The sequence below is a fragment of the Taeniopygia guttata genome, chromosome 3 (assembly GCF_048771995.1).
Source record: "Taeniopygia guttata chromosome 3, bTaeGut7.mat, whole genome shotgun sequence".
Classification (NCBI taxonomy): domain Eukaryota; kingdom Metazoa; phylum Chordata; class Aves; order Passeriformes; family Estrildidae; genus Taeniopygia; species Taeniopygia guttata.
Window position 1 is genome coordinate 96,858,322 of NC_133027.1, and position 25,931 is coordinate 96,884,252.

Below are 25,931 nucleotides of genomic sequence, written 5' to 3' on the forward strand. Positions count from 1 at the left end.
AGCCTTTTGGTCCGAGGTCCAACACAGGAAACTCTGAAATGAGCTGCCTTACAGAAATGCTGACCAAGTGCCATTAGGGCCACTACCTTCACAGTCCCTGTGGGATTTGTCTCAGTGTCACCCTGTGCAACAGAGCTGGTGAAGCTGGTGCAGCCCAGAGGAAAGCCCTGAGTCCCTGTGGCTTCAGCTGGCAAAGGCCTGAGATGTCAAAGAACAAAAGTGTGGCTGCAAATGGGCTGCATTTGTTGAACAAATCACAGTGGTAATGAGAACACACAGCCACAATGCTGTTTTTGGCAGTCACTCTTCAGTGTTGGACTGCAGGAAAGGAAGAGGTTTGGGGATTGTGGCTTAGGGTTTGTTTCATTACTACAGATCCCAGAGAACTTTGTAAAGCAATACTCAAATCCAGACCAGATGTGCTCCCTGTGGGGAAGCAGACCCAAAACTGGAAACTCGGTCAAGACAGACCCTCATGATGCATCAGTACTTCTTGTGGTACCACCTGGATGCAGAAATTTTGGTCAGAGAAAAGCCTGGGCTGGGCATAGGGCAGTGAAGCTTACAGTCAGAAACTGAAGATTTGGCTCGGAAATGTTAAGGAGCCACATGAAGAAGAGGCAAAGAAACCTCTTCCCGCTTGCCCAGGGCCCAGGCCTTGGCCACAGCACTGATCCAAGGTGAGTGATTCATTTAAGCCCCACTCATAGAGCTCACTGAGAGGAGAAAAGCCCCACAGCAGAGCAGGTCCCACTGAAAGCAGCCAGGGACCTGCTGGATCCTGGAGCAGGATCCTTCTTGTTCACCATCAGATTCTCAATCCAGGGAGCAGCAGGAGCCAGCCATCAGAGGAGAAGCTCTAGGTTTAATTTTAGCCTGCACCCACGGAGCATATATTTCCCTTTTATTTTTATTCTGAACTTCATGTAAAAATAGGATTTCCTGCTGCCCGATAAGGGATTCCTGTTTTTGCGGCAGGTCTGCCTTCTTGGGAAGCTGGTGCCTAGGGGGTTATGGATGGGTGCTTCAAAGCACAGCAGCTCAGCTGAGGGGGTAGCTCAGATAACATTTGGGCTTTACATTGTTCCTGCTCGCCTTCAGGGAAAAAAATAAAGCAGCTGTGCCCCCCTCCTTCGATGAATCACCACCAAGTTTAGCATTCCAGAACTCTGTTTTGGAAAATCTCTATTTGCCTGCATATTTTTAGTAGGGGGGGTTTGGGTTTGCATCCTTCCCAGGTAGATTTTTGTCAGTTTGCCGGGCTCCGGGAAGGCGTATCCTGCTTGGAGAGCCTGGTCATCAACCGGGAGATAAATATAAGCATGGAACAGTCATTCCTCCCACCCTTCCCACTCCCCCATGACACAGCTCCCACATTCCCCAGCACACCCACGCTCCCCAACAGCCCCTGGAGCTGCAGGGAGGAGCAGCACATGTGGACCTGCCTCGGGGCTGCTCCCCACCTGTACTGCAGCACAGGGGAGCGTGGCGATGTCAGGACAGGCTGTTTGGAGCCCCAGTGCCAGGAACTGCCAGTCTCCTCTAGTGCAAAGGCATCACTCTTCTCAGCTGTGTCTGCCCTGGGGGGATACTCACACACCAAAAACTTATTCCAAAGCCACCAGGGTCAGTAGGAAAGCAAGAGCACTGTCAAGGGCTCTGCTGCTCACCGGTTCTTATTTTCTCTTTGCCTGCTTTTCTCTGTGACCAGGGAAAAAGTCTTCAAGTGCTAAAAGGAGATGTGCCAAGAGGAACGTGGAAAGGAATTCATGCATTTGCCTGGTGCTGAGCAGAAGTTTCCCTCAACCCCCAGCAAGCCGTTCCTGTTGGCAAGCGAGCAAAAGGGAGTGAGAGTTTTCCTTGCAAAGAAGAAAAGTGCATGTTTTTTTCCTTTTAAGAATAAATCTTGATTCTCTCAGTGGGGCAGTGGATGTCAAAAACGTGGCAGTCAGGACTGAAAGCAGCTCTGGCTGCAGCCCATCCCCAAGAGACCCTTTAAGGTTGCAGGGAGCTGTCAGAGAGGCACAGGCTGGAGAGGCTTCCCTCCTCCTTTCATGAGTTTGGATCCAACGGGGGGCTGTTCCCAGGGGACCTCACCATGTGAAAAGATTCAGAAAAATCAGTCTGGGCAAGGACAGCCCAGTAAAGAAATGTCCCTTTAGGTCAGCCTGAGAAATAGCACTGCTGCTATTGCCCAGGGCAAGGGGCAAGAGCTGTCTGCCATGTGTTCTGCAACCATGAGAAGCTTCATGCTGACTCCACCATGAAACAGGGAAAGTGCAACCACAGGTCTGACCCACACATGGACATCTCAGCCCAGCTCCCAGGCTCACTGCCATGGAGCTGCAGCACTTCAGTGTGCACACAGGCCTTAGATGGCTTTGTAAAAATGATTTGTCCTGGTACAAAAGTTGAAATATTTGACTTTTATAAGACCAAGGGAATAGAAATGTTGAAGTACCAGAGAACCACTACAGCATCACTTTTATTAATCAATGGAAAAGGGAAATGTAAGCTTTCTAACAAGGCATTAAGAGCTGTTTCTCTTCTGGCAGTCCTCCACAGCCTGTGAATATCCAGCCTGGCACCCCACAACATTGTGATCAGAGGTAGGACTGAGCAGGACGGAGCTCTCTGATTTTATAGCAGGGGTATTTATAGAGGCAGCTGGCACTGGCAGCTCTCCGGGGACACCAGCATGGTCTTCTGCAAAGGGGCTGCTGGAGATGCAGTAAGAGAGTGGGAATGTGCTGGAGCAACACCAAACCACCAGCCAAGACTCCAAAAAAAGCCTCAGAGCCAGGTCTCAGGGGCATTTCAGTGCTCTGCTCCAGTTAAACCCCATGGGCTGGGGCACCACTCCCACACTGATCCCAGCATTCAGCAGCTGGTGAAAGTATTGTTGAATCATCTATGTTGAAAAATACCTCTAAGATCATCAAGTCCAACAATTAATCTGCCACTGCCAAGACCACCTCTAAGCCATGCCCCTAAGGGTCACATCCACATGGCATAGATTGTACAGAACCTTCCCACCTCTTCCCTGCCGGCTTGCTCTCCCTCAGAGGCTGAAGCAAGCAGTGGGTGCCTGCCTGAGGGGTGTTCTACCCAAGGGAGCCACCGCTCCATCATTCATCTTTGTCTCCTTCTTCATCTCCATCAGGAGAATGAGCTGAGGATACTCAATCTGGGTGCAGCAACCAGCTAGGGTCAGAAACTCCCCAAAGGCAAAACCTGCTGCCAGGTCTTAGGTAAGAGTTAGCAACAGTGCATCTGAAATCTGTTTCCAAAGACCTCCCAAAATGTAATTTGTTCCCACACCTTGCATTCACAGGAAATAGGTGTAGGGGAAGATGAAGGCTCATAGAGACAGAAGGCTGCTGGGGTGAAAGAGGTGTTCACCCCTCCTGTGTCTTTCCTTCAGGCACAGAGGTCCCTGGTTCTCCATTTCATGGCTTTCCTGGCCTGTCAGCCCAGGGTTTCATTGCCTGCTTTTGAATTCAGCACTTGGGGCAGGTAGAGCACCAGAGCATGACTTTTAACAGCTGCTGAATTTTAAGCCCTGGACAAGGAAGCAGAGCTGAAACTCTTTGGGCATTTTCAGACCAAAACTGCCTCGACTCCCAAATCTGCTGCTTCTTTAATTGTGGCCATGTGTGAAATGATGGCGATTTCATTTGCAATTTTTTTCTTCTTGAGTGGTTCTTCAGTGTTTCCAGGCCTTTTCATTCATTTACATCATGTTTTTGTTCTGCAGAAATGGGGTGCTGCAGGTGACAAGAAGCTGCTTCTCTTGTCTCCAGCCTGTTTGGAAATTTTTAAATCAAATGAACCTCAGCATGCATGGGGAGACAAACATCAGAGAGGAGAGGCTGGGGACTGGTTATTTCCATAGAATGAAAATAAATGCAGAAATGTCCAATTTACAGACAGGCAAGATTTACTAATAGAAGTAAAATAATTGGAGGAGAAGGAGGCAAGTTTTGGCTGCATTTACCAACTTCGAATGAAGGAGGAAAGCAACTTCCCCTCTTACTTCTTCCAAAAGCTCTGGGGAAAAAAACAATAGGAAGAGAAGTTTCTCTTTTCTTCACTTTTAGGTAAAAAATAACCCTGAGGAAATGAAAAAAAAAAAAATCTAACCAATTTTGACATCAAGAAAGGGGGTGTTGGACCCAGCTGGAGTTACAGACTGCAGTGAGGCTGTGAGTTCCTGGCACTTTCTCACAGCATCTGCCCAGGGTGAGGCCAGCAGAGCCATCCCAGGAGCTGCCAAGCCTCTGTGAGCCAAGAAAATTCCTCTTCCCTGACCTGGCCTGTTGCAGGGCCATAGTGCCTCGAGTTCACTTGTTCTTCCTGCTGCCTGACCTCTCCCTATGGGACAAGCAGGTGGTGCTTTCTGCAAGTGAGTGATTTAACAATTTTTTTTTTTTTTAAAGGAGAAAACTCTTTTGGGGTAGTTTTTGGAACCTTCATGTTGTGACTTGCCATGATGGACTGCCCAGCTCCTGTGAAAACACTTTAGGTATGCCTTTGGTTTGCAGGAGAGGGTTGGAATAGAGGAGATAAGGGCAGAGCATCCCTCAGCTCAATGCAGCTGGACAACGGCAAAAGGCTCCAAAATCCATAAGACCTGACCTCAGGACAAGGGGGACGCTGTGTGTGGTGTACCCCAAGCAAATCCTGTGCTCACTTGTGCTCAGACAAAGCTCGTGTTGAGGCAGGGGGCTCTGCCAGTCCCAGGATGGGGCTGCACACTGATCCTCACTGGCTCTGTCCAGGAGTTGCTGTCAATCCTGTTTGCAGCTAAATCCCATTCATTGCAGGAAGGTGTGAGAGAGCCAGAACAGGTGGGGGAACACAGGCACGACCAGTTGGGTGTCCCTGGGTCGGAGTCAGGCACCTGATGTCCTGGTTAGGGGTGGTGGAAGCTGAGCAGAGCCAGTCCAAAGCCCTGCAGCCAGACCTCCATGCCTTGTGTCTTCCCCCCATGCAGTGCCATGCTAGGAGGGGTTGAGCTTCTGGGAAAAACACAGGAAAGCAGAATTTCAGTTTGTGGTTCACATCCCACAGACTCCAAAAACAACTTGTTGGATGGGAAGTCTGATGAGGCTACCTGCCAGTGCCCACAGCCCCACATCCCAGTGGGAGAGAAGGAGGCAGCAATGTAGGGCTAGCACTGGGGACCAAGCTCTGGCCATCCTGTGCATCTGGCCCCAAACTAACGCCACCAACAGGGAAAAACCAGCCATTTGTGCCCTTGCCATGCTCTCCCCATCTGGACCACAGTGCCAACGCCATCCCACACATCCCAGCAGTGGCATCAAGAGGCTTCTGGCAGCCACACCAGGAGTCCATTTGTCCCACACCATCTCTCCCCAGGAGAAGTAGTAGATGTGTCATTTTCCTTTCACAGGACATGAGCAGCCTTATCCAAATATAAACAATCTGGGAGTATTTGCTGGCTTATTGTCTGGACAAAAAAAGTAAAACAAACAGACCTTAAATCCTTTTCCCCCTGCCATTTCTGGTCTGGAGTCAGGGCTGTAGGCTCCAGAGTTCCCGAAAACATCGCTCATCAGAAATAGCATCCTACTAAACCAGGTGTGGAGGTGGCCCCAGCGAGCCATGCTGCCACCTCCTCCTCCACAAGCCACTGAAAAACCAGTCAAGAGATCTCTGAATATTTAAAGAGTTGCTGTATGAATAATGGAAACAACCAGCAACAAGAAAACGTGATAGCCTGCAGTGTCATGGGGCAGCACTCCCTTGGGAGAGGCCAGGAACAGTGGGTAGATGTCTGGGTACACTCTCAGACAAATTCAGCTTTCAGCAGCATCAGCAAAAGCCAGTCCCCAGGTCAAAAGCTGCCTGAGAACCCATTCCCCCATGTCCAGCAGCAGACATGGGTGAGAGCTTTCCTCGCCTGATCAGGCAGCAGCACAAAAAATGACACAAAAAGGGGAAAATGCTGCTGTAAACAAAGCAAAAGTGCTTCTCTCCTCAAAAAACCAGGGCAGTCACGGGATGTGAACCTGGGGAAGCCATTTTGCAGTGAGAGAGTTGTGGCTTGTGAAAAGAGGACCCATGGGAGACACAATTCCAAATCCCAGGAGATGCCCTCTTCCTTTGCCCATCTCCTCCCAGCCCACACCTCTCCTTCCCATCAGGGACTGCAGCAGGAGATCAAAGTCTGGTTCCCGTGAGTGATGACAACAGAGGTTTTCTTCCCACCATCCTGTTTTTCATCACCAGCAGCTCTTTTTCAGGAGATTTTGAGATATTTCAGACCCCAATCTCCTCTGTGCTGCCCCCAAAAATGCTTCTGTGGCCACCCAAGTAAAAACTCTCTCACCTCTGTAAAGTTGGGGGCCAAGCAGAGGCTTGGTCCCCATGTTGGCGGGGTGGATAAGTGGCTCCTGAGGGCTTTTTCAGGATCCCTCTCTTACTCAGGTCCCAAAGGGAAGAACAGTCCAAAGAGCAGAGCTCTTTGCATGAAATAAAATTCACATTAAAAAACAAGTGAGAAGGAAAAGCTAAAGGACTAGACTTTCCAAATTACCACACATGCATGGGAACTGTCTGGTTCGTCTGGGAGCACTTTGGGTTTTTCCCATGCAGTGCTAAAGAGAGAGGAAGGCCAGGAGGAGCTTGGGACACAAAGGCTGAGATCTGGCTGGAGAAACAGATGGTAGTGGTAAAAGAAACTGTGCTGTTCAGGTGGCACCACAAAGCTCCATGAGGAGATGCTGGAATGGTGGCGATGACTGCTGGTCCCATGGCAGGTGATGGGATGGAAGCAATGGGATGGATGGCTGCTGGTCCCGTGGCAGGTGATGGGATGGAGGCAATGGGATGGATGGCTGCTGGTCCCGTGGCAGGTGATGGGATGGAGGCAATGGGATGGATGGCTGCTGGTCCCATGGCAGGTGATGGGATGGAGGCAATGGGATGGATGGCTGCTGGTCCCATGGCAGATGATGGGATGGATGTGATGGCCACTACTCCCATGAGCATTCTTCCCCTGCATACATAGATCCAGACAGAGGCTATTTTTTCCCATGGGATTCCCATATGCTACTGCAGAGAGATAATGGCTGCAAAACCCATATTTTTTTTAATGTTGAGTCTCATTGAGTCCCTTGGTTCTCCCTTTCAGGGAAATGCCGTTATCCTTAATAAAGCAGGGAGAGAGGGCTCCTCTGGATGGGCACATGGCAGAGGCTGCAGGGCTGCCTCATCCTCTCCCCACCACTGTTAGGTGCTCTGGTTGATGTGGGCCTGGCGGAGACAATGCAAGGTTTTACAGCTTATGGAGTAATTAAGCAAAGCCTCTCAATGCAGCATCACTAATTAGACAAATCCTACCTAAATTACCAGTAGTTCATGGCACTCTGTAAAATCCTTGTGTAATAGCCTTAGAAACAATGACACTCCGCTGGCATTCGGCCACACAGCTCGATGGCAATTGCAAAGCACTTCGGATGCTCATGAGCCTTAAAATAAAAAAGAAATCTAAAACGTACATTTCCCCCAATGACTCTGCTCTGGGGTGTATTAAAAGCAGCACCTTGACTCAGCCTGCCACATAAACATCCTGCTGCCCCTGGACAGCCCGATGCTGTCTTCCTCCCAGGATGAGGAGCTGAATAAGAAGTGACAATCACAGCTCCTGCCTGCAGGAAAACAGGAAGTGCCAGAGTTGTACAACCACTCCAAACATTGTCCTACCTGCTCCACTCCTTGGGTGCAATGGGAACTTGCTTTCCCTTCCTTTCCACATTGCATAACTATTTCTGGTCCAGTGCTGCTCAGTCCCAGGATGCTGCTGTGTGGGACAGTCCCTGGGGCCGTTGGCTTCTCCCTGCCTGCCCAAAGCCAGCCTGGTCTCCCTGTCCAATGCACAAGGACAAATGTCCCCCTTCCAAATCCACTGCTAACAGTGGCAGCACTGAATGCAAGCACTGGAGGAGATGGAGATGGACTCACTGTGCTGGGCAGATTGGCTCACCCACATCTGGCAGGAGCTAGAGTGAAGAAAATCCCAAATCCCACCAGAAAGCAGCTGAGTTGGCCCAGTTTGGAAATGACCATAAGACTGAAGGAGCTCATGCTTACACTTAGGCTCCAGCTCATGCACTAAAGTGCTAAAACTCATCTCTCAGAGTAATATACCCTGTGGGTGGGTGATGGAGTGTGTGCCCCACCCTCAAAGCAAGCTGGGCAGCCAAGGTTCTCCACAGGCACAGAGAGGAGCTCTGGGAACCCAGAGATATGATGGAAAAGAGGCCACTTGCCACTGAACCCCCAGTTTATTCACAAATACCCACTCCCACCCTTGACTTTCTAGGTTGATTTCTAGGAATCCTCATCCACTCAGTGCAATGCATTCCCAGTCAGACGCCTGGCAGCCCTGCTTTCAGGACCATCCTTCCCAAAGACCAGAGACTTTCCACATTACATGATGCTCTGAGAGCAGGAAACTTTGTTCCTCCTCCAACTGCTCCCACATTTCTGCTGAGAGATGGACCCAAATTTGCTTGCAAAACACAGATGTCATATGCAAGTTTCCAAACAAGAAGAGGGATAAGAAGGTTTCCTCTCCGCTCTTCCTTTCCTCACAGTGTAAAAACATCCCTTGCCAAACGAGGCAGTGTTTGCCATAATTTCACAAAGTTCACATTCCCACAAGGCAGGCGTGAGGAGGAACAAGGGGGGGACCCCTCACATCAGTGCCCACGGGTCATGGTCACACAACACAATACTTTGCAAAATTTGGAAGTGGGAGGAATGCGGGAAGGCTGAAGAGGAGGATGTTTGTTAACCTATATCTCCAAAGGGTTTGCGTCCTGTGAGGAGAAAAAGGGAGCCCAAGGCAATGTTGTTCAAGATTCTGGTGGGAAAAAATCTGGAAATCCTTATTCAGGCAATCCTACTGCTGGTGTAAAGAAAAAGAAATGTCTTTTTCTCACATTCATGGAAGTGAGGGTTTTCCTAAATTACGGGAAGCTTCATAAGAATTCCCCAACTAATTCCCTTGTGCAATTGCATTAAATAGTAGGATGTGAATGCATTTCCATACCTGACTCAGCCTCTGTGCCCAAAAAAGGCTGCTGGCTCCCTACAAGCATGTAGCAGGAAGCTTTTCAGTTCAAGAACTGCAGTCTCAACCTTGCTGGCTGTTGCTAAGTGGTGAATGGAAGGCAAACAGGAGAAGCCTAGCAGTGAGTTTCTGTAAGTGTCTACAGACACTTGATAAAACTTCTCGGCATTAAAAAAAAAAAAAATCCCAAGTAACAATAAAAAAATAATTTTAAAATCACCATTTAAATGGCAGATCCAAGTTAGAAGGAGAGACGAAACCCTGATGTAACTTCAGAAGTTCAGTTTCCTTGCAATGCAAAGCAAAGGGGGTTTTCCACTATCTTTCTGTCCCTCAGAGAATGTCTCTTTGCTTTCACTTTATGACTGTAAAATTAAAATCAGCTGCATTTCTCCCTGCCCATTACAGCTGCACTTCGGCTCGCTGGGGCTGTGGTTGGGACAGTCCCTGCTGAAACGTATAAGCAAATCATTGCCATTCACACCATCACCGAACATTCCCAGCTCTGGCTGTACCGGGATTCTCCCAAATTTGGGGGACAGGTTGCAGGGACACCTGCCCACAAGACCTAGAGGAAACATCTCCTTCTCGCTGTAGAAAGGCTTTTAAAAGGCACAAACGTGGCCAGCGCAGCTGCGAAGCCGATCCGCTAAGCCGCAGCGGGGCAGGGCGGGCAGAGCCCGCGCCCCGCGCCTCCCCCAGCGGCGGGCGGGGACGGGCCGGGCAGGGCAGGGCAGGGCTGGGCAGAGCCGGGCTGGGCAGGGCAGGGCCGGGCAGGGCTGGGCTGGGCAGAGCCGGGCTTCCTCGGGCACAGAGCACCCTCTGCTGGGGAGCCACGCTGCTCCGGAGGAGAGCAAGCCCGCCCGCGGCACAGCCCTCAAGGACGCCTGACAGGGGGGTTTCCATCCCACGGGGTGGCTGCTTGGCGAAAGGAAGGAGCAGCGCGTCTGTCTGCCTGCATGGCAGCTCACCCCCTTTTTTTTTGTGTATCATGAGGCCACTGCACTGCTCGGTGTAAACAGCAGAAGGACACAAACAGCAGTTCAGCACTTCCAGTCCGTGGCTCATCATCGACCTGCCACGACACTGGCTGTGGCCTGTCACCTCCCCTGCCACAGCTGCTAGCTAAAAAAGACGCCCCAGCACCACAGAGGAACAGCCGTGGCCCAGCACTTGCCTCCTCAGCGCCATTCCCAGACCTAGTCCTGGCTGCTCCACGGTTCCCGAGTAGTTCCTCCCTCCCTCGGTGCCGAAAGCAGCAGAGAACAGGGAGCGTCAGGGGACCAGGGACATCTTTGCCTGCACAGAAGTGGGGATGCAGGGCCTGTTCCTCACAGCGCTGTCACCTGGCATGGCACAGACCGAATAAAAAGGCAGATTCTGCCTGCAAATCCCACGCTGTGAACGCAGGCAGGTGGCACCTGCTGTGCCTCAGGCCGCTTCCCTGCCCGAGCCGAGCTGCTGCCCAAACAGTACTTTAACCCAGCTCCGGCTGGGTGTGTTTGAACAAACAGGAGGTTCCCCAGCTGCCGTCCGTCAGCAGAACTCAGCGCCCAGCACACCCCAGAAATGCGCTTCCTTCCCCGCCTCGGCCTCTCGGCCGCCCTGGCCGCTGCCACCTTCCTCAGCTGGCGGCTGCTGCTCCAGAGCCCGGCCCGCAGCCGCTCAGGTAAGGCCAGGCCCGCAGCCGCGCAGGTAAGGCTTGGCCCGCAGCCGCTCAGGTAAGGCCCGGCCCGCAGCCGCGCAGGTAAGGCCGGGCCCGGTGGCGCTTCTGCACTGCAGCTGTCCTGTGCCGCGGGGAGCTGCCCTGCAGCTTCTGCCAGAGCGTCTGGCTGGGCAAATGCCTACAGGACAGACAATGCCCTTGGCACGGTGTTTGTGGAGAAAGGCCTTGCTGTGGGGGCCTGCAGCTTTATGTTCTTAGTGGGGCATTGATTTCAGGTGTGCTGGGGAAAACAGGTGTCAGGCTGCTAGAGGGAACTCCCAAAACTATTGTTAGGAAAACTTTTGTTGTTTTGTTGTGAAATGCTGTCGGGAACGCAAGAGGGAGCAGGGGCATTGGTGATTATTGCTTTTCTTGCCTAAAAAATGCATCCTTCCTTCCAGTTCCCATAATTCCAGGGCAAAGTCATCACTATATGTTGCAGACATTGTCATTCTGGGACTGAGCGAATCTAAGAGCAGCTCAGGATAGCTTCAGGCACCACTGTGTTTCTTCCTGTGTTCCTGATGTCCTTTGCCTAATTTTAACTGTGCTGCTCTGCTTTTCACTGTGCTGCTCTGTGCAAGAGCCTCCCCAAATATTTAACTTCCTGAGGACACAGAACAAACCATCAGTCTCCTCAGGGCTGCCAGATGCCTGCACTGACCAGATGAGGCAGATGTGCTGCTGCTAAAGAAAACAAACCAACAAGGCGGGCATTAATCTTCTACATTCAAACCCACTCTGGCCTTTTTACATCAAAAATAAGAAGACAAAAAAAAGCAAAGCTGAAATTTGAGAAATTAAACTCACTCTCATAGAGTCTTTGTATTTGCTTTTGCCTTTTATATTTGCTTTGTTGTCATCTCACTTCTCTTTGCTTTTTGCTTTTTATTTGCTTTTGCCTTTTTATCTGCAAAAGAAAAGGTTTACATATGGGAGTGATGCAAGAAATGATGTCATTTGGGTCCCTAAATCACCCAAGCCATTAAGAATAATCCCTTACTCACATATACTTGGTAGCTGATGTTAACCTATTAACAGATGCAAAAGTGTTTGCAGGACATCATGTATTTGTAGCTACAAACCAAATTACTACTGTCTGGTCTCTCAAAATATTTTTGATTCTTTGGTAAACTCACCTCTGTGATGTTCAGCTGCAAGGAAGGAGTTAAAAGCAAAAATTATGATTTAGCAGAGAACTGGGCCTGTGGAATAAATCTCGTTTAGATCAGTTCTCAGGCATGGTGATTTGGGGAAAGGGAGGGTCTAGGTGTCCATAATCTCACATGTTCATGGGGACAGAAACCCATTTCCCAGCAAAGCCAAGCTCTTTGCCAGATAGGGCTGGCCTCCTCTCTCCCACCCATTTTGTCCATGCTGAATCCCTTCCACAGTGAATAACTGCAGACAAGCCTGCAACAGCACTGTGTGCCTGGGGTCTGACTCGGGGCACTGTGTTCTTTCCTTACCCCCATCTCCAAATGCTGTTTCCCAGGTGACCTGGCCCCCAAGGCAGAGGAGGGCTTCACTTTGACACTGGACACCTTTCTTCACGTCCAGCAGCTCAGGAAGAGGAGACTGAGAGCTTTCTGCAGCCAAGCAGGAAAAGTCAGCAAACTGCCAAGCAACCAGGAAAAGAGAGCCTCCCTGCTCCCAAGCCTGAGGGTGAACACCAAGCTGGACCTCCTCTACTGCCAAGTGCCATCAGCAGGGCTGGAGGAATGGCATCAGCTTTTGGAGAAGCTAGAGGAGGAAAATGTGACGCTGCCAGTGCTGCTCCCCTACCACCGGCTGCACACTAAGGAGACACGGCTGAGCGAGTTCAACCAGACGGAGATAAAGGCCATGCTGGGGTCTTACACCAAGGTGCTGTTTGTCAGGGACCCTTTCCACAGGCTGATTGCCACGTTCCTGCAAGGCATGGGCATCAGCCCGTCCTTCAGCAGCTTTATCCAGGAAGTGCTAGACAGCGGAATGCACAACAGCAGCGTGGCTTGGAAACCACTGGTCAGCCTGTGCCGGCCCTGCCTCATCCAGTATGACTACGTGGTGATGTTTGGCTTCCTCAGGCAGGAGCTGGGCCACCTGCTGCGCCGGGCTGGGCTGCCTGCGGGCAGCCTCCTCCCCGAGCTCACCGACAGCCAGGTGCAGTGGACCTACAGGTGGCTGTCAGAGCAGATGTTCAGTGAGCTGTCTGCCCAACAGAAGAAGCAGCTATCTCATTTCTACCGCTGGGACCTTGCTGCTTTCCCATTTTCTAGCAGTTTCCTGTCAGACCATCCCAGCACCGTGGAGACCTGGCAGAAATAGCCTGTATGGAGGAAGTGTTTCAGGGAGCATTAATCCATAGGCAAGTGCTTCAAGAGACTGACAGGCCTTTGCTTCCCAGCTGCTTGGGTGAGGTTTTCCATGTCACAGTCCAAAAGACCTGTCAGAGAGCTGAGACACACTACTTCCAGGGATGGGGCATCAATGTGGTTGAATCGTGCTTAAACACAAGAGCAGGCACTAGGGAAACTTGTGGCACTGGACTTGGAAAACTGCATGAACTGAACTGCAATGGGATAAACCCAACAGTTTGGGGTAGGGTAGGTTGGATTTGCTGCAAACCACTGTAGCATCACACATGCCCATGCTGACATTTCCTTTTCTGGGCTCCATGTTGGGACGAGAGGTTTGGCAATGGCTTCTTCCTGACAAATCTTCCCACTCAAGATACAAGAAGTGCTCCCAGAGGAGCATGTCACCTGGAGGCTGAGATGTGACACAGCGTGGCAGACCCTGCTGGGGAGCCATTGGCAGTGTTCTCAATCTTTTCATGCTCAGGGAGGGTCAAGCCCAGCCCGTCATTTGGTCTTTCCTGTTCTGTGTGAACTGTTCCTGTATTACAGCCTCATCTCCTATGTGTGTGGGCTGAAGTGGGCCTTGGGGTTGGGACCCAATGCTTGCTCCATTCACAGGTTTTGGGTTTGGCTCCCCTCCTTCCAGGGCTGACTCCAGTGGGCCAAGGGCAGCATTCAGCTCTGTGCACTAGCCCTGAGACAAGGAAGTGTCAGTGTGGACCAGGTACCAGCCACAGCACCAGACAGACTGCCTCCCACCTTGTGGCAGTAACTGGTGGCTAGAAGTGTCAGAATGCATCACTGTGCTGCTATGGAAAACAGGATGTGGCTACTACAGGCTCCTGCTGGCAGAGAAGCATGAGGACTGACTCTGCTTTCTTTTGGACTTGGCTGCCAGCACGGCCAGACAGAGCCCCAATCTCTCCAGCTGGCTCACAGCTTCATCCAGCTGGGCAGCCCAGAGCAATCACCCGCCCTGTTGGTCACTGAGCTGATCTGACTCACAGCCCATGGGAAGGGTCCATCTTTGTCAAACAAACACCAAGGATGAGTTGTCTAGATTTCAAATCCTGCCAGACTCTGACCATAGCATACTTGTTTCCAGAGTATTTAGCAGCTTTATTTTGCAGTGTTGTGACATTCACAGAGAATTCCACTTACATTCATGGTACCGTTTTGACAGCTCTCATTAAAGTATGTTAGTGAAAACTGTTGATTAGACCTGACCTAAAACAATTACCAAAATCTTGGCCTCCCTCTCTCACAGAAGGCCATGCAATTAATAGCATTAAAACATCAGATCAGCTAGGCTCCTTTCATACTCCCACACACTCTCCAGCTGCAGTAATTATTATTTAAGTGTCATTATTTTGCGCAGTACTTTACAGTCTAGCAAGATGGCATAGTTCCTCTTCTGGAATGAGGAGAGACTTCTGGAATGAGAAAAGCAGCAAATTTCCCATTATATGCCATTAAATTAGAGTCTTGCATCCATGCTCTTTTTCACTGGAAAGTACTAGAAAAGGAACATTTTTCTCTTCATGAGTAGGTTTCCCGCCAGTGACAGCGAGCTGAGACCCCACACAGTGAGATGTAGTGTGAAGAAATGGGTCATAGCACCTGGCAGGGGACAGTGTTGTGCACTCAGGGCAAGAGAGCTGTTCACTCCCCCACAGCTTTGTAGTGCAGAGCACACCTCAGGCCAGGGATCTTCTCCTCCTGCCAGCCCTTCCCAGTGGGTCCCTTAGTCCTTTCCTAAGGTGCCGGGCACTTATTTCCACAGGAAAGCAATGTATGAAATGTTCAAACATTGACAGGTGACATGAAAACCTCAGCTTCATGTTTTTAGAGTTCCACAGCACAGACAGGTAGCACAGTGATCTTTACTTAAATTCCTATTAGCCTCCAAGCTTCCCTTTTCCCTACACCCTCACAATCAGTTGCTGTCATTATTTAGCAACCTTGATTTTATAGCATTGCTGTCCCCAGGTGTTTGGTTTAATTTACATTCAATTCCAGCGCACGCCAAAAGGGAAGTGTTTGCTTTCTTCATCAGCTGGGTAAGGGTATCAGGAGGGCCTCAAGCAGGGCTGGGCATGAGGGCCAGGGCTGCTGCCTGGGAAAGAGTGGCTCACTGATACTGCAGCAAAACTGGCTCCACAGGTCTGCTCTGAACAGCTTGCTGTGACCACTCATGTACACAGAACTTGGCAAATGCACTTCCAATTAACTCACAAAGCAAATAGCAAAAGAGACTTGATACATCTAATTTTTAAAAATTTTATCTGACCAGGCAGTCACTGTGACTGTGTGAGACACTCACAAATCCATCCCGAAATGATGAAAACTCCAAAACCAGGGAGAGAAAGAGCACTCATTCATCCTGCTGGTGACATCCCAACATCTCCCAGGACCATCACTAGCAGCAGGCCTATCATGAACACTGGCAACTTTCCCCTGGGATGACACTGGGAGTTCCTGGGTATCCCACCCTGCTTGTGCGTCCATGCTCTGCTTTAACGCATATTACCTTTGCATTTCTTCTCATCCTGGTCTGAATGAGCATGTCCAGCAATCCCACAAGGTGGAATTCACAGAAACAGCTGATACCAATCTACCTTACAGACTTAGTGTTTTGCATCTCTCCCTGGACACCCAAGAATGTGGACACACAGGCTCCAATAGCTGCATAACATATTCTTGCACACGAATTATCATGTTTTCTTCTCTAAGAGGATTTTTACATATTGCCAACTTTCAGGAGAAAACAAAAATGTGTTCTTGCCCAGTACCTCAGAGCTTAAGAAGCACTGGTTTTTATATTACAATTAATAACAATTACCCAGCAAGCCCAACAGGCACAAAATACTTCCAGCAACTCACATATACAAATTCCCTTCTTCTAGATGGTAGATCCATAATATTTTGAGTTGAGAAATAAATCTACACGTTTCCAAGCAATATACCCTGGAGTGCTTAAAAAAATATTTCACACTGAGCATACATTGTCCAGTCCTAAGATGAAGGCCAATTTTAAGAAGTTTGTACGTGAGCAAAATTTTATATTAAGAGTTACATCCTCTTGCACCATACTTTTTTGATGGCCCTGGGAGTGCAAAAAGAGAAAAGGGACATTTTTGTAAAGCAGTAGGCCAGAAAAACAGATAAAAGTTTGCAGATGATAAGCAGGCACAGTATGTGGCTGACACCATCTAGAGATAACATGGTGCACCAGTGTTGAATTTGACAGTGACAAAATCTGTCAGGAAGGATGCCCTGCACTAAATCCAACATGAAAAATATATTCAATCCAGATTATACCAGGTCATCACATAGCCAGCACATTTTTCAGACAAGCACTCCCTGTAGCAAAATGTATCTATTTTCTCACATTCAGAAAACTAAGAATTCTCTTGAAAAGAAGGCAAGGCCATGACAGCAAGGGATTGACCCTAAAGGGAACCCAGAGCCAGCTTATCCCCGGCTGTGTCCAACCTTCTTGTGCCCCTTGCTTAGGCTGGTATAGATTACCTCGGGAACATTGATGAGCAAATTTCTGTTACTCCAAGGTCTCTGATATCCTTTCCTATTTAAAGGATGGGGAGAGATGTGGGGGTGTGGGATGGGAAAAGTCTGTGTCAAGCGAAGCAGCATCTTGCTGGAAGTACTCTTGGTATATTTAGTTTTCATCTTTAATCAGAGAAGACAAGGTAGCACTTCAACTAAAATCTCATTAAAGCCCAGGTGCAGACAAAGCAACAGTCACTGAACTTTCAGGTAAATCAGTTACTGGTCACATTTTAGCCTTTTCCTCTGAAACACTTTTGTTACACAGGTAAGACCATCTTCATTAGCCAACACGAAAAGTCCTGCTCATTTCCCCCTAGAATATAGCTGGCTTTGTGTGCAAAGGGGACACAGCAGGGTCCTCAGCAACCTTACACCTTCCTCCATCTCAGCTAGAGGACTCTATGTCTGGGATCAACACACTTGAGTCCTTCTTGGCACAGCATCACAAGGTGATATAGCTTTTCCTCATAGCAGGAAAAAAAAGAAACAACCACCTTGCTATTTCACATTAGCTGGTAAGAAGCATCCTTGCAGCAATTTTATATGAAATCTGTAAGATTTTTCAATTACACTTGGATAGCATCACCTTCAACTTACTCTTCATTTGAATTTACATCACAGCTATAATCTGGCAGCAATTGCCTCTCATAGAGAAAGCAATGATTGGACAATTAAATGTGAAAGCTCCGTGAATCAGTGGGTGAGCCACATAAACACAGGTTGGTTTTTTCCTCCATTATGGTCCTACTGCCTTGTGGTTCCTCTGGAGTAAGATCAGTTCCAGCAGAGTTTGCTCCTCAAACTTTCCTCCTACACGCGCACACACCATGGCTTAAAGGTGCCTGGCTCAGCAGAAGGGCACTATAAAGAGAAAAAAATATTTAAATAAGCAACAAATGAGGGTCCTGTCCAGCATTCAGCATGTCCCATCATGCTGCCTTTCAGGTGGGGGACTTTGTACATATGAAGATAGGAGCTCCTGGCCCAGTTTTTCCAAACACAGAGATGTCTGTCTCATGGCACTGTTAGAAACCTGATGGTTGACTACTACAGAGCCCTGTGACAACACTATGACAGCAGCCCAAGAGAAGCAGTGACAGGGATAACTCCTGCACTCCTTCAGATCATGTCCACAGCTCCAGGGAGACTGCTGGGGCCGCAACATTCAGAAGAAGGGAGTATTTGAAGGAACACTTTTCTCCCTCTCCCCTGCTGAGGGACACCACTAAACCACACCATGGCCCTCATCATATGGGATGATTCTGAGAGATGATAGGAGCATCAGGACAAGGAGTCAGTGCCTTTGTTCCACACCCAACACTTGGAGAATGGAATGGACTGAACTTCACAGATGCTGTACAGCAGCCTCTCCTGCAGTGGGAGCCCTAGCAGTGCTGGGCTGTGGATTTGGCTCTCAGCTGATGGATGGCATGTCAAATGAAGGATAACACCCAAAACAAAACCCATCTGTTGGAGCAGGGACACAGCCGCCCTATCCTGCCCTAATCCCAGCCCCAGGCCCCCATGACTTCCAGGTCCACTCCCCATGGGTAGGCTGGCCAGGGAGCAGACTGTGAGACCAGGGGCTGTTACCATTTTGGTGAAGATGTCCACACAAGCATTGCGGATCCTCTCTGGGGTGGCAGGGCTGTCCAGCCTGAAGGCCTCTGTCAGGCCAGAGTCCTTCCTCGCTGAGTAGATGGCATCTTTAATGGCATAAAACACTGAGGCAGACAGGAACAGAGGTGGCTCTCCCACAGCCTAGACCAAGCACAAGCAAGAGTGAGGCTTTGCCTTCCAGATGGGAACCTCATTCAACCAGATGTGTTCAGTGAGGAAACATGATGCTAAAACAGCCTCCAGTGTGCCAGGTGTGATCAGAGGAAAGACTGAGCTAAATCAACCCTCAGTCCATTTAAAGAAGAAACAGGAAGAAAACACAAGCTTTGTCACACAGCAAAGCTACTTCAGTTCTGTCTCATGGACAACCAGGGCAGCAATGTGCAGGTTACTTCAGTTCTTCCTAACACATTTCTGATAAGAAACAGAAAATCATCCTGACCTCAGAGCAACCACAGCATGATGAGGTGAACTGTTTAGACACACAGGATCATGATTTTATCCCACTCAGCTTCACAGTGTTATGAGGCAGCAAGAGGCCTACAGACCCCACAGGCGTACCTTGGATGAGTAAACTGCCTTGCTATTGGGGCAGTCACGGAGAAGGGACACGTTGAATTCTGCTGGGATGTCTCCAAATGCTGGGATTTTGTACATGCCAGGCCCTCGAGTGTACAAGTTCCCATCAGGAGAGTAGCGCAGCTCCTCCATGGTGAAGAGCCCAATGCCCTGGACAAAGGCTCCTTCTATCTACAAACACATCCAAACAAGGTTACAGTCTTCTCTGTTGTTGTTCTTCCCTGCACAAGGACAAACAGTGACGACATCCACCAGGGTTTTCAACCCTCTCCACCTGACTCGGATCCTGCTTGTTATCTCTAAACCCTTGTCCTTTCTGCTGGGTACAATCTTTGCACAATTCCTGTGTTCCCACATAAATGTGGCTGCATTTCCCTGGCAGCTGAAGCAATTTACAAATACATGCAAACAGATTTTCTGTAAACACAGGAAAGGAATTTTCTGATGAAGCAACAGAAACAAAAAATCAATGATAGAATATTGATTTCTTCAATGTTTTGCAGGTGAACATTGAATGAGTTGAACTTGCTGATATATCAAAAGACTAGTAGACTAAAAGGACTGAAGATGAAACATCTGAAGACAAACTATTTTATACTTTCTATTTCAGTATAAATGCTTTCCTAAGTGCTGTGTATTATCAGGTCAGCAGCACAGGCACCTGCAAAAACACTCCCATATCCATTTAAGTACTAAAAAACTTTACATATTTTTTTCTACTGTAAATTTTAGGAGAAAAAATATTATGAGAGGAGGATGTGCTTGAACAACTCTGCACAAAGCAGCTCTGCTCTTTGTGCCCACTGAGGTATCTGACAGCCAGAGCAGTCACAAGCATTCATTGACCCATCTCTGTGTACTTGTATTCCTGCACTCATGCCACATCCTTTTTCTACTGTGCCCCCACATCCTCTGCAGCAATTCATGGGAGGACACAGGAACTGAAGGCCCCTTTGACAGGCTCCATTAAGCCCATCTCTCAACTCTCAAACCTAAAAAGTGGCACACCACAAAGACAGAAAATCCTTTTCTCCCCTTGGACCCTTCAAAAAAAAATCTCTTTCAGAAAAAACACCACTTTCAAGGAAATTTCATTTTAGCTACAGCAGAGCTTTGCAACTCATGCTCTCCTGTCATCCCAAATCCTGCAGCAGTTTCACTGGAGGTACACCATGTTGACATCTAGAGTTAGCTAGCGAGCTAAGATGGCTAGATAAGCATACGGCTAACAATTCATCTCTTGGTCTGTCAAAAAACCCTGGTTTATTACCCTTATCTGCTAAGAGATATTGTTATTATTACTGCACAAAAGTTTGAAGTAATCTTGTGCCTGCCAAGACTTTGCAAGATAAGTGACTGGTCCAGCTTCCTATTGAGAATTCTACACAGCAGCAGCTGGAAGACAGAATCCACCTCCCTAACTCTTTAATCAGGAGAATTTTCACTAAATTAAATAAACCTAATATTGGCAGATAGGAATATAAATATCAGGCGTGGGATTTAGCCTGAAAAACCTCAATGGGGTGGTAACTGAACAACATCCTGCAGTCTTATTATCCAAGTCAAAAATCTCCAAACCCTAACAGAGTATTTCCCCGTGCAATTCTGTGCCAAATTAAAAAGCATGTGTTTACAAAGGCACAACCTGGAGAGGGATAATAAATTGAAAAGCCTGAGAGCAATGTGATTGCCTCAACATGATGGAAGTAGCAACACTTTTCACTTACCTGCCCTATATCTATTGCTGGGTTCAGACTGGTACCCACATCCATAACAATGTCGGTGCGAATGTTCTAAAAAACAGGAATAAAGGGTAAATCAGCACAGATCTCTGGAACTGGTCCATGATTGGAAGAGTGAGGAAGAGTATCCAAACACTATCCCACATAATCTTATCTCAGCTGAATTTCTCATACTGACTTTTAATCTGAGTTCACTCCAAAAGTAATTCAAAGGAACTCACTGCATTTTTCCCCAGAGGTCCAGTGGACCCAGTTAATATTAATTCTAAGTTGCTGGTATCAGTGGTCTGTAGTTCAGCATAACCAACTAGGTCAGATGCTGATTTAATTTTTTTCTTCTTTTTTTTTTTCCTTCTTTTTTTCTTTTCAGAAGTCTTCAGTATTATTTTTAATGATTAACTCAATCCCAGGATGTTTCTGTACTTTTGTGCCAACACAGTGCTGCTATCTCTTACTCAAGCAAATCCAATAACTTCTGCAATCATTCATTAAGCTCCAAATCTCCGCAGGGTAGATAATTATTGTTTTATTACAGTTTACAGATCGCTGCACTGTGGAACAGAGGGGTTAAGAAATTTGCTGAAGGTCACACCAGACCAATGACAGAGCCAGGAATGGGCTGACACCCAGTATTTGTTCTGTTTCACTGCTGACCCCTCACCTTGTGGTCACCTGTCAGGCAATCTATCTCAACCTCAGAGCAGGCAACTCCATAACTGAAGTAGGAGAATGGTTTCCCTTCGTTCTTTTCAAAGTTGTAGCCAAGTTCAGGAATTCTTGATACAAAGAGAAACAAAACCACATTTAACTCCATGAAAAGAAAAACAAAAAAAAAACAAACAAAGAATACAACTACATTGCTACTTATCAAAACTCTTACTCACTTTTGTTTCATTCCTTCTGTCAAGCCCATACAGAAATTAAAAGTGTAAGCAACTATAAAGAGAAATATGCTAAATCTATTCTGTATTTCAAAACCTGATTGAAACTATCAAGATGTTTAAGCCACCATTATTGACTCATAAATCACAGGGCTTGTGGTTACTATTATCTACCAATTCAGTGGAAAATCCTTTGGCTTTAGAGTGCAGCTGAAAGTTTCTTTAAGGCCATTAAACTTCAGAACATAGTTAAGCTGAAGCAGAAACTCTATTAAGCTTAGAACTGATTTTAAGCACAGTTCATGGCAAATTTTGTGTCTGACTACATATACTTTATCTGAAAGCTGGTTTATTAAAATGCTGACAAGTCACTTGGTTAGAAAAAATACATTTCAGGGATGCAAAACAAACTAACACATAGTGTATTTTAGCCCTAAGTAGGTTTTTCTAAACACTATGGCTATTTATTAATGTCAACCCCTCTGCCTTAAAGATGATGGATCTCTGCTGTCCTTCAGCAGTAAAGCTGACTAAGAGAAGTGCCTCATTTCACAACTACACAGGGTCCAGCAAGAGTCTGACGTGGGAGAACAACACTGGAAACACTGGTATCTGCTCATGCTGCAAGAGACAGGCTTTTCCTCAAGGACAATCCTTGTCCCCTCTTATCCTCCGTGGTGCTTCTAGTGCAAAACTAGGCCACAAGGCTGACACAGAGCAGAGCCCCAGGCAAAGCTCTGATTTCATTTATGCTTCTTCAGGCCAAGGTCAGCTGGAATGGAGTCAGATCTACTCTAGACTTACTTGCCCTCAGAGCTGTGCTCCATCAGGAATTGATTCTCCCCACCCAGGAGACTGTTAACCTCAGCTTACCACTTGTAGGTAAGAAAGGGAATGCAGCTTTAATGTAGAGCAGTTACAGGGGGCTGGAGGCTGTAAATCTTCCCAGAATTTCCCTGGATGCAATCCATGCACTTGAGTCAGTGCTTCTGCAGTGTGAATTTTCACTCACCTATAAAACCCTGTGGCTGACAGGCTGACACAGCTCTCATAGGCGGTTTTGATCTGGCAACGTGAACAAGAGTTTGAAAACAGTAAAACATACAATCAGGCACTTCAAAATAACTGCACAAAACATTTCCAGGAAGCCTCAAGTAGAAAATGTCCAGTGACAGACAGCTGTCACACTACCCAACTCCAGCACTGCCAAACATCATGATTGCAGCTGCTTCCCAAAACAGTCCCCATCAGCAGCTACCAAGGGCAGAACTTGAATCACTGGCAGAGGATGAGAGCTGCTTTTGTTTGTTTGTCTCTCAGCTACAGGTTAGATTTTAGCCTCAGGAACAAAGGTTAAATTGACAGGTCATCTTGACTTTAGTGATGGAAATTTTATCCTTACTTTTAAATCCCAAAGTCAAAACTCCTCAGATGAAGAGCAGAGCTTGGATCTGAACAGAGCCTTACAGCCCCTACATCTCTTCTCATCGAGGGGACAGAGATATTGCAGACAAGGAGTGTGACGGGCTGAACAGCAGCTCAATAAGAGCTGTCTATGTTACAGAATCCCTTCATTAAAAATCAGGTTTCTTTCTGTCCAAGACTGTAGCCTGACTACAAATATACATGTAACCACTCAAGACTTTTCTCTGATGAAGTTTGTTGTAGGCAGGCTCCAAAATTTGGAGAAATCTCAGGATTAAAATAACAACTGATGTCTTGGGGATGACCTCTTGTAAGTTTTAATTACTTGGAAATCTGTGCCAGGTTTGTGTTTCACTGTCACTGCTCAAATCTATGCCAGCAAGGTGCAGAAGGCCTGGAGGACACACCTGCACATGTGGTTTGCCAATTAAAGCAATCTCTGACAACGTCTCATGACAGATATAAACAGCTTACCCAGTCTTCCCAGGATCCTTTGGGATTAGACTGTTTGATTGGCTCGAGTCTTTTTAGGATAGTTTGACATGCGTTCTAGAAAGAGTGAGAATGAGAATAAATACTTTAAGATTTGAATAGCCAGCTTATGGTATTAAGAGCCCTCTAAGAGTTTCAAAGAATCTTCTATTTAAATCAATATGGCCTTTTAGGACTTTGGCAAATTATAAAAAGGAACAAAGCTCGCTAATGCATGTTTTGCTACATAGGAAGAAATGTTGCCTGAAAAGGATTTTAAAGGAGATTGGCTGTGCTGATAGCAGAAAGGAATCCCAAATTCAGCACAGAACTTTCTGAACCATGACACAAAATATAAGAAGTCTGCTCATTTATACACTATCTGTACCCCATCTGTACAGGACCGCTCAACACAGCTCACAAGATGATCCTTTAACACTGAAAGAACAAAAAATTTCTTCCCAAAATTCAACCTACTCAGATAATCTGTGCAGAGAATAAAATTATCCTGATTATTTAATTTGCAGGTTTCACTTCCCCTTGTCTCTTAAACTGAGAATGACCAGTACTAAATTCTTTAAAATGGAAAAATCACATACCCAGCAAATACATGCATTGGTAACTCCACCATGGCAGACAGCCATGACCATGCCATTGCTACAGCAGAACATTTGCTCTGGGCTGATCAACAGTTAGAGCTTGTGGAGTACAGCTCTCAAACCAATTGCTATTAATACATGCAGCAAAATATATTTGTTGTAGATAAGGCTGTATTAATTATTTTGAAGTTGGCTATTTAAATGGATGCTTTGTTCTGCTCATCTTGAGTAATCCCAAATACTCTAATTTTAGAGCTGCCAAAGAACTGAAGGAAAGTTTTGAATAACTTGAAAAATATAGGAATTCACAATCTAATGCTACTGCTAGCTATGCCAGATAACGTTATGAGACATCCTTACACTGAAACTACCTTTTGATGGTTGTTTTCCTTAAACAACAACAGATAACTTTTCATGCCCTGGAGCCCTCCCTTGTAACCCACTCCTTTAAATAACTCAGCTTCCATACATAGACAGCCATTCCATTGATGTCTGCGCTGACTGAAGCAGCTGTTGGGGAGGTATTTGGGACAGTGTTTGTGCTGGTCTCACTGATGTAAATTTTGGATGTGGGGACTCCCAGGGCCCTGCTAGCAACCTGTGAAGCAAAGGTAAACAATTGGTAAGCACCACTTATCCATGAGCATTGCCAGTCATTGCTCACACTGCTAGGACCCACACTGCAACCTCTACCCTCACCCACCATAAACTTCATTTTCCCTGCAGACTGAATTGTTCCAGTGACTGAGAACTAGCCAGAACATTGTTATATTTGAATTTCATAGACTGAATGTGTGTGAGCACATACACTTTTGCCACAATGACAGACATTCACTTCCCTATTATGAGACTAAATTCTTCTCTCAACAGTTAAAACAATCAGAAGTTCAAAAGCCCTACGAGATTTTCCTTTCATTTTCTTGCCAAAGGAATGTTACTCCCTTGAGCCTTTTTAACTACAAAAGCATTAGCATATGCAGAAATATATGTTTTCAATACAACTAATTTTTATATAAAATGGATGGAAACTGTACCTTTATGGGGTGAACTGAAATTGCCAGAATAGTTAAACTGTAAGCATAACATGCAGTATTTACATAATGATATTTAAGCTGAAGAATCTAATTCTAACACTCAATTGTGATAATAGTCTGGAAATGTAGCACTGCTGCTCAAACAATGAAGAGGAATCAGTCTGATTTGTTACTCTCTGCATGCACACAGAGGAAGTGTCAAGGTGCCTGAGGCAATACTGTAGGGAGAGTGTAAGATGTCTTAGTCAGTTAAGTCCAAACTCAGTATTACCTGGATCATTTTGGTGTGAAGTCCTTGACCCATCTCAGTCCCCCCATGTGTAAGTAACACAGAGCCATCTGTATACACATGGACCAGAGCTCCAGCCTACAACAGGGAACATTTATCATCATCAATTAACTAGTGGAGTATTTAGCAGGCTACTGAGAGAATTCATTTAGAACTAGACTGAGGTTGTTCTTTGGTGCAACTGAAGCCACTTGATTACACTTGAGGTGAGTTTGGGTTTAGTCTCACCAACTCACTAGAAGTTCCAATGACATAACAAACCCCAATCAGTATTTTCAGCTCAGAACGCAGGTGAAGTAATTCAATCCTGCCCCAATGAAACACAGATGCACCCTTCACCTCAAATTTCAAACACCATTGACAGTCCATCAAATCAGCTCAAACACAGGAGCAGTGTTTCTACTATTGAGAAAGGCAGGAAAATCAACCTTACACAACACCGTGGAAATGCAGCTGTATTGCAGTGTCTTTTGGACAGTATAAACTGGAAATTGTTATGGTGCCTTTTTTGGCTCGAAAATGTGTGTTCTTTCTTAACTAATTGACTACTTCTTCAAGAAGCTCCAGCTTG

General features: G+C 47.0%; 2 protein-coding genes across 2 annotated transcripts in view; one reads left to right on the plus strand and one right to left on the minus strand.

Annotated features, from left to right (window-relative positions):
• The first annotated feature begins 10,248 nt into the window (after positions 1 to 10,248).
• Positions 10,249 to 13,711, plus strand: LOC140683790 (carbohydrate sulfotransferase 9-like). The gene is made up of 2 exons (XM_072927482.1): positions 10,249 to 10,772; positions 12,304 to 13,711. The coding sequence occupies exons 1-2, from the start codon at positions 10,673 to 10,675 to the stop codon at positions 13,116 to 13,118; spliced, it is 915 nt and encodes a 304-aa protein (XP_072783583.1). The 5' UTR covers positions 10,249 to 10,672; the 3' UTR covers positions 13,119 to 13,711.
• Positions 13,712 to 14,245: 534 nt separating this feature from the next.
• Positions 14,246 to 25,931, minus strand: part of XDH (xanthine dehydrogenase) — a 51,136-nt gene continuing 39,450 nt past the window's right edge. Inside the window, exons 29-37 of the mRNA XM_002194944.7 lie at positions 25,343 to 25,438; positions 24,507 to 24,635; positions 23,442 to 23,516; positions 22,555 to 22,607; positions 21,323 to 21,437; positions 20,647 to 20,712; positions 18,902 to 19,090; positions 18,314 to 18,481; positions 14,246 to 17,581 (exon numbers count right to left, since the gene is read on the minus strand). Coding sequence (XP_002194980.5) covers positions 17,531 to 17,581; positions 18,314 to 18,481; positions 18,902 to 19,090; positions 20,647 to 20,712; positions 21,323 to 21,437; positions 22,555 to 22,607; positions 23,442 to 23,516; positions 24,507 to 24,635; positions 25,343 to 25,438 — 942 coding nt within the window. The 3' untranslated portion in view covers positions 14,246 to 17,530. The remainder of the gene's footprint in view (positions 17,582 to 18,313; positions 18,482 to 18,901; positions 19,091 to 20,646; positions 20,713 to 21,322; positions 21,438 to 22,554; positions 22,608 to 23,441; positions 23,517 to 24,506; positions 24,636 to 25,342; positions 25,439 to 25,931) is intronic.